This window comes from Lissotriton vulgaris, chromosome 12 (assembly GCF_964263255.1).
Source record: "Lissotriton vulgaris chromosome 12, aLisVul1.2, whole genome shotgun sequence".
Classification (NCBI taxonomy): Eukaryota; Metazoa; Chordata; class Amphibia; order Caudata; family Salamandridae; genus Lissotriton; species Lissotriton vulgaris.
This window is the reverse complement of record NC_141700.1, coordinates 79,951,071-79,968,379: the sequence shown is the minus strand read 5'-3', so window position 1 is coordinate 79,968,379 and position 17,309 is coordinate 79,951,071. Positions and strand designations below refer to the sequence as shown.

The 17,309-nt window shown below is 49.4% G+C and overlaps 1 protein-coding gene across 1 annotated transcript in view; it reads left to right on the top strand.

The window, feature by feature from the left end:
- LOC147673376 (hepatic lectin-like) overlaps nucleotides 1-17,309 on the top strand; it is a 102,220-nt gene that overhangs the window by 75,836 nt on the left and 9,075 nt on the right. Inside the window, exon 5 of the mRNA XM_086947235.1 lies at nucleotides 320-429. Within this exon, the coding sequence (XP_086803361.1) occupies nucleotides 320-429 (110 nt within the window). The remainder of the gene's footprint in view (nucleotides 1-319; nucleotides 430-17,309) is intronic.

Sequence of the window (17,309 nt, the reverse complement as noted above, 5' to 3'; positions counted from 1 at the left end):
CGATGATTACAGGCCTGAAGGCATCCAGCAGTGTTTTGATAGATCTCAAATCATAAAGAAATTGAATTTAAGGTGTATCCTAGTGAGAGCGGTTTCTGCACCGCAGGTCAAAAGACCTGTTACTCCCAGCGGCTATTTTTCCATACAAAAGGTTTTGGTCAGTAAAGTTTCAGAATCCTTGCGTGCACCCAGCTCTGTTGAATCTAAGAGTTATCTAGCATCAAAAGTGGCAACCTGGGTCTGAGACAGGTCACAAATACCCCAGGTGCTCTGAGATTTGTGATCTTTTGCATAACCTGTTCCCTTTGCTCTCCTACAGCTCTTCATCTCAAACACGGCAAAGCAGGATATCCTCTGGATTGGCCTGACGGATAGGGATCAAGAAGGTGTCTGGAAGTGGGTGAACGGTCTCCATTTACAATCAGAAGCGTAAGTCACCTTTCTAGCAAAAAGTACATAATTTATATTTCTGTATATTATAGTTTTCTATTTGTACCTTTTTTTATTTACCAAACCACCGAATCTAGAACAGTGACGTGTTAACTAAAGGTAATAAGCAGAGGCAAGTCCAGTAGGTCTCGTTTATTTCTAAAAGGGCATCTTCGGTCCTTGGTGAGTTTGTGCAAGCAATAACACATCTTACATGCTCAGTCATTTATCCTTGAACTCATACATCCAATCAGCTATCACATGACTCATTCTTGTATCATTGACTTTGTCAAAATTGATGTTGTCAAGAATGGTAGTATGAAAGGAACAAAGGAGTACATCATATTAAATAAATGAGTTAAACTCAGAAGCTAGTATTGATAGTTTTAGATGAACTGTGTGATAGAAAACATGGGAAATTGCATCCAAATAGGAAATGGCTGAGCAAACACATGAGATCAGAGATGTAATTTCACAGTTGGGAGAAGAGAAATAGAATAGGATCACATACAATTGGGCCCCAATTTGGGCTTGTTTACATATTCACCCAGAGAATACTGACTCCAAATGGGGAGGTATTCACCTGATGTACAATTAGGGGCCCATTTTTGATGAAGCCTATTGGAATTGAGGATGATGTACTAATAGGGGAAGTTGTTTACCATACTACGGTCATCAAAGAGCACAAGGGCCCTTTCACCTAATCAGATTTTAGCAGGTTGTACTAAAACCCTGGAGTGCACAATTTGCTCCCTGGTTAAATTCCTGAATTTGGCTGCATTCAGGAGATTGTACCCAAATCAGAATTGTCAATGGAATGAAGGCGTAAACTGTAAGTGGTAGACGATGAAGGGAAGAGAAGAAGTGGAGCTTTGTATTCTTGCGAAAGACTTTTCACACAAAGACAAAGCTCAGGAAAAAATGTGCAAGGGTAAATTGAGGACGGATAAGGATAGAGGAAAGAAGATGGTCAGTAGCAGAGAAGAGTGGGAATGACTGAGAAGAAGAGAACAAAATAGAGGAAATGGGAAGAGTCATGACACAACCAGGGATTGGCAGACAGATAAATCAACGAGATAAGCCAGGCGATTTGAGTCAAAATCTTTAATCAGCACAATCTCATTGGAACATAAAAGAACAAAAAGCATAGAATTGCTACAACAAACAAAAGTAAAAAAAATCTATTAAAAAAGACAGGAGAGTGATTGTTCAATAGTAGTAGAAGCTCAGCTAAAGAATGTTAGCTACAAATAGCACCCAAGTGGCTTCCCCAGCATAGAATTACTCCAGCAACACAAATAAAAACATTTTAAAAAGAAGGGGTAGTGAACCTACAATTATGATAAACAGCTCGTCTAAGAAACATCATCCGCAAATAGCACCCAGACAGGCTACCACAATATGAAAACAAACTATGCACAGCATTAATGGGAGAACCATCTAAAATAGGCAAAAACTATGTGTAACTAGATTTGTGTTTTCTAGTTTGAATCACACTCCATATATAACAGGCTATTCTAAAGCATGTAGTGTGATCTAATGCACACAGGTACCGTAAAGCAACATTATGATCCCTGATACTATTTTTAACAAAGATTTTTGTCAAGAAAACTTTCCTTGGACCGTCATAGCAACGACAGAATAATGTACAGTGCTGAATGCTCTGCTTCGAAACACCATCACATGGGCACGGTACTGGGACCCCATGCCAGTGATTCATAATGGGGAAGTTAACAAGGTGGTATTCTATGTCCAGCCACCGCCTTGTAAGAACTAAGTGGTGTTGAGTGTTGCTCACCCGGGGAAGATACAGTTGGAGGCCCTTGGGTATAGGGCCTGACAAATAAGAGACACTGTCAACTTTTTGGGCTCAACAAGTTCCCTCTTTTCCTTCCTAGCACCTAAAAATGAGGCCTTAACCTCACATTTGTGTAAAGCAGGGTTTCTGTAGGGAAATTTGAGCATGGAGGTATCAAACAATGATTTAGAGACTTTGTTAATCTAGGACAGCCACTGTATTTTAAAGACATGGTCTAATGCTAGACAATCCAGATTGATGAATTTCATAAAAGCTGTTTTGGTTTTTGCCCAAATTGAGTGCCAAAGTAAATTGGGTTTAAGCGGGAGCAAGTCCCCCAAGCGGGTTAGCCCCACTTCCTTATGCACAATAGTGGATGGTGTAGAGGCAGGGATAAACAATAGGCATCTAAGGAAAAGCATTCTCTTCCACCTGAAGAGGGCAACAAGATGAATAACCTCCTGGCCCCCTCCGTACATAGCAGCAGAAAGGGATCTTACTTTGTAAATATTGACTATTTCCCTAATGGGTCGACTTCCAAGTTTACGGGAGAACCTAAAAATTCCCTCGCACACTGTACTCATTTTGGATCAAGTGATTTATATATGTTAAGTCCATAAACCATTATTAGTGAAAAAGATATCTAACTACACAAATGAATTGACCTTCACGATGGGAGAGCCCTTGATAAAAAATCAATCAATCAATCAATCAATCAAAACATTTATATAGCGCGCTACTCACCGGGTGGGTCTCAAGGCGCTTGGGGAGGGGGGGTCCGCTACTGCTCGAACAGCCAGGTCTTGAGCTGCTTCCTGAAGTCGAGGTGGTCTTGGGTCAGGCGGAGGTGGATCGGGAGGGAGTTCCAAGTCTTGGCGGCCAGGTAGGAGAAGGACCTTCCTCCTGCTGTGGCTCTTCGGATGCGGGGGATGGCGGCGAGGCCGTGGCTGGTCGATCGGAGCTGGCGGGTGGGAGTGTAGAAGTTGAGGCGGCTGTTGAGGTATCTTGGGCCTTGGTTGTGTAGGGCTTTTACACTTCTGGCTGTTTCTCTCACAGGTCATCGAAAATGTTTTAGCTATAGTGATCATTAATTTCCTAGCCTCCATAAAGTCCTCAAAAGTGTCTATCAGTCTCTGCAGACCGACAGCACCCCTACATCTTAGGACCATGTCATTTCCATTCAAAAGCCCTGGGGCTGAACTTCCACAAACTATAGACAAATTGCCGGCAGAGCCTGCAGGGCACTAACCACTGCATTGATGAAAAAGGGAAAAAAGGAATGGAGCAGGACGCAGGCCTGCCTGAATCCTCTCTTGATATTAAATGAGGGAGACCATTCTTCATTCCAATCCAATCAGGATTTATAAAGCGCGGCTAATCACCTGATAGGGTATCCAGGCGCTTGCAGGTCCCAGAGGCTTATTCGAACAGCCAGGTCTAGAGGGCCATTCAGAATTCCGGAATTGAGGTGATGGTCCGGGGGCTGTTCCAGGCCTTTGCTGCTATGTGGGCGAAGGAGCGTCTTCCACTTCTGCTTCGGTAGATGCGGGGAGTATGGGCAAGTGAAAGGGAGGTGGAGCATAGTCTATTTGATGGTTTGTGGAAATTCAGGGGGTGGTTAATGTAGGCAGGTCCTTGGTTGTGTAGAGCCTTGTGTGCATGTGTCAGCAACTTAAATTGCCGCTCTTTTGTATGTGGAGCCAGTAGAGTTTCCTGAGGTGGGGTGTGATTTGGGTTTGTCGGGGAAGGCCGAGGATGAGTCTGGCTGCAGCATTCTGTATGGTCTAAAGTCTCTGTAGGAGGTGTGCCGCGATTTGTACTTTGATGGTATTGCCGTAGTCCAGTCGGCTGGTGATGAGGGCTTGTGTTACGGTTTATCTTGTGTGTAGGGGTAGCCACTTTAAGATCCTACCTAGCATGTGCAAAGTGAATTGGCAGGTATAAGAGACGGCGTTGATCTGTGATTTCATGTTGAGCTTGTTGTCAATGATGATTCTGAGGTTTCTGGCGTGGTTGGAGAGAGTGGGTGTGGGTCCTTGGTCTGATGGACACCAGGAGTCGGTCCAAGTGTTGCTGTTGTTGCCAAGGATCAGGGCTTCCATCTTGTCTGTGGTCAGCTGCAGGCAGTAGTTCTTCAGCAAGTCAGTGATGTTTGTCATGCATCCGTGGAAATTGTCTCTGGTGGTGGTGGGGTCGTCGGTAAGTGAGAGGAGGGGCTGGGTGTCGTCTGGCCAGGAAATTATGTTGAGACCAGGTATACTGACCATGTGGATAGCGGAGTTATATATGTGTGGCCATAACAAACTTTTGCAGATAAAATATCATACAACTGGGACAGAAAATGAACAATATTCTCAGGGACCCCAAGAGAGAGCACTATGAAGGTGCTGCTAAGGTCAGCAAGACACAGATGAATGGAATCAGACTTAGCCTTCGTATGTTTACCAATAAGCAGATCCCAATTCACACACTGCTCCACTGTCCCCATACTGGGCCTTCAAAAGAAAAAATACCCTGCCAAGCAACTTTGTGGTGGTATCAAGGAGGGAGATGGGGCGGTAGCACTTGGGATCGTATCTGACCCCCTTTTAAAGATGGGCACTATAATGGATGAGGCCCGGCTAGATGGTATCATGCCATCAGCTGCCGCATTAAGCATTCTGGTCAAAATGGGGGTCCATTTCTCAACCAGGGCTCTAAATTCATCAACCAGCACCCATTAGGCCTGGGACTTTGACCCAGTGTGCTTTTCTAAGGCTAAAAGGACCTTGTCTAACGTAAATGCAAGGGTCCCACTAATTATTCGGGGAATGCTCTTACGTGCGTCCACTAGTGCCTTTTGGCGGTTCTCAGAGTCTGTGCCCACAAAGGGATAAAAAGTCTTTAAAAAATGGTCGACCCATGCTTGAAGAGAGACAAATTAGTTCTGGGGGTGAATCGTTTTTTTAAAAAGGTGTGTTAACCATGCCCCAAAACAAGAAAACATTGTTCTCAGCTGCCTGAGACAGGCCTCTTCCCTAAGATCTTTTTTCATGAGGGGGGGCGCCTTGTTATACTGCTTTCTCAGTTGCTTAATGGCTAGAAAGTCCCTCGGAGAGCTATGCAGGGCTATCCATAACAACTTGGATGCAACCTTACATGAATTGTTAAACCAGCCTTGTCTTTTGGAATTCCTAGGTCTAATAGGCCACGTCAGAAAACAATTAATTGACCTGGTGATTGTTTCAAAAGCTTGAATCAACCAATCTTGATCCACCTTGTTGCCCTGGCAGTAGTTAATCTAATTTACATTTGTGGCTAGTAGCTTTTGTGTTATGTGCAAAGGATCAACCCTGTCCATTTGATGAGGACTCCATTTTGCCTTGCATGGCTAGTGACTGTCGAACCTTTAGCTCAAAGGGACAATGATAAAACTAATGGGTTGTGGTCACTCACAGCATTTCAGGTTACACCAAAAATAAAAGCAAGGTGACAAATTGAAGAAGTAATTAGATACATTTTGTTATTTGTACCTTTACTAGCGAAAGAATGGTTCTGCACACTAATTGAGGTTTTCCGATTCTTTAAAAACAAAAGGTTGAATTTAAGCATTAAGGAATGACCAGGAAATTGATTGTCAGGGGTAAGATGCGCACGGTGCAGGTGGAGGTAGAAAAAGCCCAGTGGGAGAAGCTTAATATTTCCGGAATTAAAGAGGCGAGATTAGGATATCTCACCCGCAGACTTAGAGTGTTTAAAATTAATAATAACCCAATCTCCCTTAAAGGACTTGTTAGCTGGGCCACTCCACCCAGTCCTTCGTGCCAACAGATTGTGACCAGCTTTAGAGACCATAAAGATATACTTAGCCTGAAGCCAGTGGAGGACTTTGTTCTTTAACTGGTCTGGGGACTCAGTGATATGCGGTGACCGGGGAGGGACGTTCGTCATTATCACAACATAGGAACAGCAGTCAGGTGGTAAATTAATAGTGACACCATTCTAAAATATTCTAATCAATAGAGGGAGGAAGAAGCTCTGATCCATTTGGCTTCCTGTCGAAGTTAAACAATCAAAGGGGAGAATGGATCACTTGTACCTTTAATACCAGGGTCAGGTGTGGTAACCAACTTAAAAACCCTCATTCACGTACAGGAGCGATGGAGTGGTATATCTTGGTTCTCCACTTCTCTTAAAACGTGAAAGCTTCATCATTGGGTCTTATTTTGATAGGATGCTTTCCTCCACCTGGAGGTTGAACAACTGGTTTTGACAGTAGTGATCAGGAATAGGGTGAACAAAAGTGAAGTGTTTAAAAATTTCTTAACTCTCCTTCCCAAACAAACTTTATTCGGTAGAAGAGATGGCAAGGGTAAAAAATATGGTGGTGCATGTGTAGAAGTGCTATTGTTCTACAGCACCTTGAAGTCCAAGCAAAAGGTCGACATGTTTCAGCCCATAGAGATGCCCAAAAGGTTGGGGGGCTTTCTTCAGGACCTACATCGAATGTTAAGGTGCTAAGCTGTAAGCATCCTATATAGGTAGATAATTAACTCACCCTTCTTCTTAGCAACAGGTCAGTAGTACCTATAGCTGGGAAAGAAAATCATACATTACATGCTCAATTAAACTCTTTTAATTGAACATGTAATGTATGTATTCTAAGAGAAGCGGAGAAACAAGATATACCGCTCCATCGCTCCTGTACATGAATGAGTGTTTATAAGTTAGTTACCACACCTGACCCTGGTATTACAGGTGCAAGTGATCCATCCTCCCCTGTGATTACTTGCCATCATTCTGACACCCCGCCTTTATGGGCTAAGCCCTCATGTTCCCCGATCACCGATCTCCGAATTGAATTACCCAGTCGGGCATAAAGTGGCGTAATGCAGCTGGTAATGCTAACTGGGTTATTTACGGCAGCACTAAGGGGCTCTGTGGATAGCTGACCTGCTCTGGCCCTAGAGGCCTTACCCAAAAGTGAATCCCCCCAAGGCCCTCCCACACCACTTGGCCCATAATCTACTAGAGATTATTGATTTTCTAAAGAGTAGTGGTGCGAAATGGGGGGGTGGGTGGATGTGTGTCTGTCCACAGAATAATTGGGTAGGTAATAGTGTTAGTTTGAGGGCAACTCAGGGCAAAAGTTCAAAGCCCCGGGTGCCAGAGCGTGAGGAAGTTGATCAGGTATACTATTAGGAGAGGTAGGGAGACTTGATGTAACGCTGTAGAAATTGTTTTTGACAGCTGCCAACTGCACAAGCACTGGAGAAAGCAGCGATTCCACCTCCCCTCACAGAATCCAGTAATTTCCACTGGAAGAGTTCCAAGTCTACGGCAATAGGCACAGTAGTGCTCGCTGGGCTGGTATCAAAAGCACGGGTTGACGGATGTAATGTAGGGGGCATCGTTCTTGATCCCTGGCATCCTTTACGTTTAGCGGGCGCCCATGTTATGTGGAATAGTTAAATCCACTCCAACATTCCACCCAGGGAATAAAATAAAAGATGAATTAGGTCTGGACTTAGTGAGAATCGGGGTTTTGTGTTTTTCCATCCAGGGTGCTGGGGGGCAGATCAAACAAGCAATAGCAGATCAATAAAGCAATAGCACCTCCAGAAAACTGGAACCAAAAGGAGTGACCCAGCCCAGCCTCAGGTTGCCCTTGGCTTGGGCACAGCCCGGCTGCTTCCTACACTGTGGGATTCAAAGCGCTGCCCTAGCTTTGCTGGACCCTGGGTCCTCCTCCTCAGTAATCCATGGCAATATGGGACAGGTAGTCGCTGGTGGTACAGTACAGCTGCAAAGCATCTTCCTGGCTTTATATAGCTTGATAAGACCATGGGAGAAGATTCACCCAGAAGGAAGCCAAAATTGTGGAGATATGCTTCCAGGCAGAAGGCAAGGAAAAAAAAAGGAACAAGTCAACCACAGAGTTCTGGTCAGAAGGAGCAGGAGGTGGGTAGTCAAAGTCAAGGCAGAAATGAGTAGAGGAGGGAAGGCTGCAGAAAGAGAAGAACAACAAGTATTGGCATAGCCAATAGGTCTCACCTTTGGGACCTTATGTGTTTAGGCCGAATTTATGGCTATGTTGTAGAGTATTGTGGCTGTTGTGCATTATGTCGAAAAGTTATAATAAAAAGTGTTAATCATTTTTGTTACTTTTATAGAAATGAAGATGACATTATATATAACTGAAAATCCTTATTAAAAAAAGATTTCAATGAAAAAATGTCTTCTATTTTTTTGTACTTGTATGTGGCGTGTAATTATGTGTCAAAAAAAGGGGGGGAGAGGAGTAGTTTTTTAGGTTTAAAGCATTTTATTAAGGCATTACAGAAGAAAAAGGACACGGGAGGCATAGGGTTTGAGAAATACAAGAAAATACAAGGCATTAGCAGTTGGAGCGTAGTGGTAGACAACGGCTGTATCATATAAAGTTCCTATGAAAAGGGTCTTGATGTGTCTGCCATTGTCAACGAGATTGGAAGCCCCAAAAAGTAAACAATAGATTGAACCCCCTCCCTCCTTGATCCCCCTCCCCCTCCCCCTCAAACTCCCTCAACTTCGCCCCAAACTCCCCCCCCAACTTTCCTCCGTCCAGTGCTTGGCCTGTTCCTCCGCCCCGCCCCCCCTCCCCCGCCCCACCCATTGTGAGCCCCCCCACTCAATGTCTGTTTAAGCAATCGGTTCTAAGGGTGGCGTTAGTCTCAGTAGCCTAAGGTATCTCGGACAGGTAAGTTCTCTAAATTCTGTGGTCAATAACGCATGAAAGGGTTGCCACAACTCATCAAATTGTTCCACGTCCCCCGCCACCGAAAGCGATAGTTTTTCCATGCCCAAGACATGCCAAAGTCTGTGGAGCCAACCCGTGATGGAGGGGGCCGTAGTGGTGCGCCAGTGTATAAGTATGTTTTGGATCGCCGAACCCAGTGCTATCGCTATTTGCCGACCCCTACGGGACTTCAACGGGTACATTAGCCGATTCGGGAGGCCCAGCAAAATGTACGCCGGGAGGCGCGGCAATTCTGTGTCAAAGTGAGCGTCCACCTCATCTATAACCTCCTTCCAGTAATCCTTCAACAACGGGCAATCCCAGAGCACATGTGTGAGTGTCCCTGTCTGCCCACATTCCCTCCAACAAACCTTCCCAATGTTCCTATTCATTTCATTCAACCTCTCAGGGGTATAGTACCAATATGTAGACACCTTTGTGAGTGTTTCGGTGAGCCCCGTGTGGTATGCCGAGTGTCTCGCGCGGTACGAGATCTGATCCCATTCGTTACGACTAAGCAGTGGCGGCTGGTGACATTTGAAAGTGGTGAGGCGTAAAATGAAAGTCTTACTGCACCGTAGCTGTACGCCTCTGCTCACAACACATTATAATTAAAAGCACCAATGCGCAAGGCACTGCATTCCTTCAGAACTGATATGAGAGCAAACAGGTGTGTGTGAAAAGCCCACGACCCTATACAAGGTGACCCCAATAACAAGGCGAAAGGATGTAAGGAAACATGAACTATTAAAAGTTCCTACAAGTGCCTCGTGATTTTGGTCTTTTGACTTTTACAATGACAGGAGTCGGCTCATGAGCCTGCCGCCTCCCATGCACCCCTCCCTGGTGAGCTCTGGCACCTGTTACTTGGGCACAGCCACCCCCATCGCATCAGATAACATTTCTGCACTTCAACTGTTGTTTCACGCGCTACACATTGGGGCACCTGCAATGGTCATGCCTCAGCCTGTTCTGGCAACTTTGCAATCTGTATTTATCTTAAAATTTTATCGCCGCGCGCCGTTCGAACTGCGTATAAACAATGAGTACAGTTTTTACTGAATGCCTAGTTCAAGTGACTGATTGGCTTCTGACTCATCAGCACCCTGCTTACTTGTGCATGCAGCCGGGGTCAGGAGCCGGGCCTGTGAGTGTCTGATCTGGTCACCTGATAGCGTTCGGAGCGCACACACAGCGGGACCCTCCCCAGAGCGCAGGGCTCCCGAGGTGACACTGGACCTTGGTGTTAATTGATCTGGAGGTGTGAGGGTCCCCCCTCCCCCCACAGACACCCCCACCCCACTCTAATCCCCGCGCCAGGTGGGCCGCCTCCAATCCCTTCAAACAGATGATGAGCAGCAAATGGCTTCCACTAGCCTTAAGGTCACAAATGCTGAAGAGACGTGTAATATCTAATTGAGTGTATGCAAACTAAACTTCCATTCTGTGTGTTTTCTGCACCATAAAAATATGAACGAATGTTATCATTAAATAATTGTGAAATAAAGTAATCGGGTTGCCGACGACTTCCATCATTTCTCGCCATGGCCACGGGGTTTCGAACCAGGCACGATGCCGGCGGAGGGACATCTCTGGTATGTGTCGAGGGGGGGTGGCGAGCTGGCTATCCAACATTCCGCAGCGCGTGACTCACTCTGGCATTGAATATACACTTAGAAATGCTACCGATGCCGCGCGAGGCGGAATGCTTGTAAGTTGTATTCATGAGAGATCGAGAAGGGACTTCAGCCGAGAGGTTTTAAAAGGTCCAACCATTAAAAAAATAAATTATGACGGTTAAAAGACATGCATGCTCTTGTACGGCGCATATATGACTCTTCAGATCGATGTACACAGTTTATACACGATTTGAAACAGAATTCTACTGTTTTGCATCAAAAAACTTTTGATTCACATTTTATAAACCAAGGGTGAACAGCCTTTAATGGCGGGCTCTAATTCGCCGGCATTACGGGTTGGGGGGATTGGAAATGGGGTACGACAACCAATATATTTTAAATAAAATAGTATAAACTTACCAGAGACTCCGTCCCGATTCCCGCCGTCCTCGTTTTCAAGTCCTGTCCTGCGCTGCAGCACGTCATCAGGAAGGCGGCGCGGCAGGCAGCCTCCCTCTCCACTGCCGCAGATTGATTGGTGCGGCCGGCTGCCCCAGGTGACGTAATTTTCTGTCGTATGCTGCTGCTGCAGCATACAGAGAACAGGGAGAGTTGAGGCCAGGGGGGGGGGGCTTGGGGGAGTGGCTTTCCCACTGTAGTTAATACTGTCTGTTTGGGCGCCGGCCTCAGGCTGTCCAAACAGTCAGTATTAACAATAGTGGGCAAGCCACTCCCCCAAGCCACTCCCCCTGCCCTCGAGTAACACACTCCCACTGTAAACAAGGAAACTGTTCTGCTTTCTCGCCGTGCGAGAAGGCACAAACAAATGCTAGTTATCATATTATATAACTTATATAATATGATAACTAGCATTTGTTCTGCCTTCTCGCACGGCGAGAAAGCAGGGGGGAGCGGCGCCCAAACGCCCCCATGTAAGAACCGCCACTGCGACTAAGCGTCCTCCCCAGCTCCCTATTCCAGCGCTCCCTACCAGGATTATAAAAGTGAAATGGGGGGGGTTGCAGCAACTTATATAGGTCCGAGATCAGCTTAGCTTAAGAGGTGCGAGTCACCAGCCACCTCTCGTACGGCTTCAACTTACGGTCCGCTGTCTCGCGTACCTGCGGTTGAAGCGCCCAATGTCTAACCTGCATGTACCTCATTCTCTCCGTTTCGGCCAGCTGGTATTCCTGTCTAAGGTGCTGAAAGGGGACTACTCCCTCCGCGTCGTACATCTGGAAGAGCGCACGGCAGCCCGCTGCTCTCCAACGCGCGAATGCACCCGGTTCTAGACCCGGGGTGAAATCAGGGTTCTCTGCTATCGGCGTAAATGGCGAGGGGAACGTGGTGAGATCGTGAACCTCGTTAACAGCGTCCCACACTCTCATGGGAACTCGCATAACAAAGGACGCGTACAAATTGGGGGGGCGGTGGACCCGTCGCAAGAACGGTATCTCCTGTAAGGGACGTCCCGCCACGGCTTGGTCTTGAAAGAGCCAATGCTTGTCAGATTCCCATCTGTTCCATTCCACCAGGTAGCGCAACTGCGCCGCCTGAAAGTATTTCCGAAGGTCCGGGATGCCAAGGCCTCCCGCCTCCGGGGCTAGTGTGGAGAGAACCCTCTTCATTCTCGGCTTACGGCCCTGCCAGATGAAGCGTGCAATATCTGCTTGCGTCTGTCTGATCCATCCAGTGGGCGGCTGAAGCGGCAAGGCCCGAAAGAGATACAAAATCTGGGGTAAGACCGTCATCTTAACCGCAGCTATTCTGCCAAGCCAAGACAGCATCCCTTTACCCCAGCGGCCCAGCTCCTCCTTGATTTTCATGCCCAGGGCTGCGTAATTGGCCGCCACCATCGCTGATAGCATAGGTGCTAAGAGAATCCCCAGGTAAGGTACCAGGGTCGATGACCACTGCATAGGGAAAAGCCTCTGCAGGTCTCTTCTCATGTCAGCCGCCAGAGACACATCCAGGGCCGCTGACTTGCCCATGTTCATCTTGAAGCCCGCCACCTTCGAGAAGTCATCCAGCTCCTTAATGCATGCAGGGAGAGCCCTCATTGGGTCATCCAGGGTCAATAGTACATCGTCCGCGTAGAGACTAACTGTGTGGACATATTGCCCCATCTTCACCCCTATCGCATCTGGGTTCTGGCGTATCCTCTGGGCAAACGGCTCCATATAGAGGGCAAAGAGAAGCAGAGAGAGCGAGCACCCCTGTCTAGTGCCCCTTTCTATCTCGAAGCTGCGGGAGCTACAGCCATTAACTCTAACCATCGCCGATGGGGACTTATAGCAGTTACAAATCATCTAGCAGAACTTCTCTCCAATACCCATCTTCCCCAGCACCTGTTCAAGATAAGGCCAATGCACGCGGTCAAATGCTTTCTCCGCATCTACCGCTAGCAACATTCTCTCTCCGGGGATCCGTGAAGCTTTCTCCAAAATGTGCACCACCCTCTTGGTGTTGTCGACTGTTTGCCTTCCCGGGACAAAACCGGCCTGGTCAGCCTCCACCAGGCCTGGCAGATGAAGAGCCAGTCTGGACGCCAAAATCCCTGTATATAGTTTGAGGTCGGCGTTCAGGAGGGAGATTGGCCTGTACGAGCCACATTGGGTCCGGTCCTTTCCTGGTTTAGGAATGACCGATACCGTAGCTCTCAGAAGGTCAGGTGGGATAGCCCCCGGTGCAGAGAAGGAGTTGAAAAGGCGGGCAAGGATGGGCGCCACAGCCGGGCAAAAGGTCTTATAAAACAGGGCTCGTGTAACTGTCCGGGCCCGGGGCCTTCCCATGCTTGAGCCTGGAAATGGCGGCGATCACCTCCTCCACATGGATATTACATTCCAGGTGTTCCGCTTGTGCCTGGGTCAGGGCCGGAAGGGCCACCGATTCCAGGTAGTCCGCGATGTCCTGCGGCGAAGGGGGCTCCCCTGCGTAGAGGTCCGCATAGAACTTACGGAACACCTCCGCTACAGCTGCGTCTTCAGAGACAGCCACCCAATCAGAGTCCAACAGTTCCTTGACCGAGTTCCGCTGGTGCGCCACTCGAAGCCTATTTGCCAGAAGTTTGCTGCATCGATCACCCCCCGTGTAGTACGCATGTTTCAGGCGTAGCGCCGCATATTCTGCCCTATCCATATCTAACGCCGACAGGAGTTTTTTAGCTGCCTTCAGTTATTTCCATATTCTAGGGGCTCCAGTACGGCGGTGTACGTGCTCCAGTTCTCTAACCTTGGAAGTCTACTCCTCCCTCTTGCGCTGTCTTTCCCTATTCTCAGCCGAGGAGATAGAGATAAACTCCCCTCTCAGGACCGCCTTCAGCGCCGCCCACTGAGTCGCCAATGATGTGTCCTGGTTACCGTTATGTGTCTGATACTCCCGGATTGACTCCTCAATGTGTTTCACTACAGATTTCTTATGTAACAGGGTGTCCCTGAGTCGCCAAACACCACGGGAGGGAGAGACCGGCGGCAATGTAAATGTGCCCGAAACCGGCGCGTGGTCTGACAATGAAAGGACCCCTTTATCCGCCGCCGTGGCCAAGGCACACATTGGTCCGCTGACCAGTAGGTGGTCCAGCCTCGCGTACGTCCGGTGCGCATGCAAATAATAAGAGTAGTCCCTATCAGTGGAGTGCAATGTGCGCCAGAGGTCATGTAGGTCTAAATCAGTTAGCTGAGCCTTCCCTGCCTGTGAGAGTTCCCCAGTTTGCGGGTATCTCTGTGCGGACCTATCTAGTGTGGAATCAAAAACCATGTTCAGGCCCCCCCCCAAAATGATGTGTCTGTCTGGGGAAGCCGTCATATCCACTAGTGCTGAGTCTAGAAAGCGCTCCTGGTGTTCATTCGGGCTGTATAAGGAGCCAATGGAGAACGTCATGCCCCCCAGCTTGAGTCGGTACGCTAACAGCCTCCCTTTCTGCTCTGCGAGTTTGTACAGCACCTCTCCCCTGAAGGAACTCGATAACAATATGGCTACCCCCGCCGTTTTAGAAGTAGTTGAGGAGAAGAACTGCGTGGGAAATTTGCGAGAGCGCATCCTGTGACAGTCTTGTGCTAACAAGTGGGTCTCCTGCAGGAGACAAATGTCCGCCTGTGTTCCCTCCAACAGAGATAGAATTGCCCTTCTTTTAACTGGATTATTTAACCCCTTGACATTAAGGGTCACCACCTTAAGTGTCGCCATGGTTGTGAAGGTCAGCGTTCGCTAAGCAGCGGGAACCCACCCGGGCAGGACAGGTCACGGGGCGTCAGCGCAAAGGTGCTCGAGTGAAAAAATGCAAGAATGTATAAAGCACTGGACAGTATCCCCCCCTCCCCCAAACTCTCCCCGAACCAATCCCCTGGCAACTGGCCAACAATCCCACTTCCCCCCTCCAACTTGTGCAACCCAATGTCCCAGTCATGTCCTGAAACGGACAAGTCAGTGGAAAGTACTTAAAGTGGACGTCCGGCCACTCGCTCTTCCCGCCTCCCCCCACCCTCCCTTTGGCCCCAAACCTGCTGTCCTCAGATGCTATGTCCTTCTCCCCCCGCAGCGTTTCTACGCCATCAGGGCCACGCCATCCGTGGCAGCAGCGTCCCTGGCTGCCTCTCTCAATGCGTTGGCCATTTCGGCCCTGATGGTGGGAGAGTCTGGACTCCCGGCGCTTGCCACCTATCGCCTTCTCGTCGCTCTCCACCTTCCACTCCTGTCAGAGCGCCTCCGGCTCGGCGTCGCGCTGTCCTCCTCCGTCGCTGTGAGTCCCAGGACCCCACATGTCTCCTGCAGGGAGCGCAGTTGGTGTATTGTGCCGTTCCATCGAAAAATGAGGCGAAAGGGATGCCCCCAAGTGTACAGTATATCCTGCTCCCTCAGGAAGTCCGTTGCAATCTTAAAGGCCCTGCGTTTTTGCAACGTGATGGCAGACAAGTCCTGAAACAGGGCGACGGAGCGCCCCCGGAAGCTCAGAGGTTGCTTTTTGCGCGCCTCCACCATTATGCGCTCCTTCACAGGGAAATCAGGCAGGAAGGCCAAAATGTCCGGTGGAGGCGCAGTCGGTTGTCGCTGACGGCCAACCCTGTGGGCCCTATCGATCCGGATCGGGAAGTCCGCCGGCTCACCCAGGATTTCCCTGAACATGTCCCTCAGGTAGCCGGCAATATCAGCCCCCTCGTCGGCGGACGGGACCCCCCGGACCCGTATGTTGTTCCTCCTCGACCTTTTCTCCAAGTCCTCGTTATGGGCCTGGAGGTCCACGTGCTGTTCTCTGAGGCGGAACACCTCCTGTTGTAGGTGGACAATCTCCTCGTCCCTCCGGAGCGCCGCCGTCTCCACCGTCTCCATGCGCTCTCCCAGGCCCTCCACTTCTCTGCGTACCTCACGCACCTCGTTGGCCACCTCCTGTTTCAGCGTCTGGAAGTCTTCTTTGACCGAGCTAAAAAGGGCCTCCATGAAAGATCTCGTGACCGGGGGTTCCCCCCCAGCCGGGTCCCCTGAGCCTCTGGAGGAGCTCAGCGACGGTTGTGCCTTATCCCGTTGTTGCTGGGGCCTGCTGAGCATGTCCGGGAGCGTACGTTCCCCCTTCTTTCCGCCCCGGTTACCCGCCATCAGCCCTCCATGGGTCGCAGCTCGTTGCTCGATGGAGAGAGGGGTCCAGATCTCCAATAGCAGGCCCCGGTGTCGTGGGGTCCCCACGTGCGAGGTGCCAAGACCTCAGAGCTTTGCCTCCTCTGTCCCCTCGAGGGCAAAATGGCGGCCGGGCGTCTCCGTGTAGTCCCTCCTATTCCAATATCCAATGTCCAAACTTCTACACAGTCCCAGGGCTCCAGCAGTGAGTCCGCTTTGAGACCTCCCGATCTCTAGTAGTGCCAACCGTGCTGTACTCTCGATCCGCACTCCGTTTTGAGCTTCATTCGGGGCCAGGGGGCGTGTTGCATTCTAGGCCGCGACTTCAGGGTTTTGTCTCCTCCGTCCCCTCGAGAACAAAATGGAGGCCGAGCGTCTCCGTGAAGACCCTCCTTCTCCAATGTCCACTGTTCAAGCTTCCACACAGTCTTAGGGCTCCAGCAATGAATCCGCTTTAAGATCTCCCGGTCCGTAGTAGGGCCAACCGTGCTGCGCCCTCGATCCGCACTCCTTCTTGAGCTTCATTCGGGACCGGGAGGAGCGTTGCATTCTAGGCCGCAGCCGCGGTCTCGAGTTCCGCAACCCCCATTCGGCGACTATCTCTCTCCGCTGTGACCTCCACGGGTTTCTCGTCTGTCTCAGCGACTGCGAAGAAACAGAACCGCCGCAGTGTGGCAATCAAACGTGCCGCAGTCCAGTCGAGGCTTCCGCGCCAGGGCCTAGCTATGGGGCACCGTCCTCGAGTCCCCGCCTCCTGCTGCTCACGCCTGCCTCGGCTCAGTGGTGCCTCGCGGTCAATCTTCCAACGACCAAAGGGCCTCTTATATCAGCACCCGGGACCAAACTTCTCCACCAGCTCATGCACCAAGGTCTCCGCTACCCGTCCCGTGACCGCTGTGCTCAAGCGGGGGGAGAGAAGCTGTCGAAAAAGGGCTCGGGCCTAGTCGAACCGGAGGAGCTGCGAAAAGAAGCGTCCGCTCACTCCGCCATCTTGGCCACGCCCCCAGGAGTACACGTGGCTCCTATATAACTATGCTAAAGAGGGGTGTGCACTTCCTAACAAAGGGACAAGGGAAAGGACAGGTCTTTCTTCGTGATG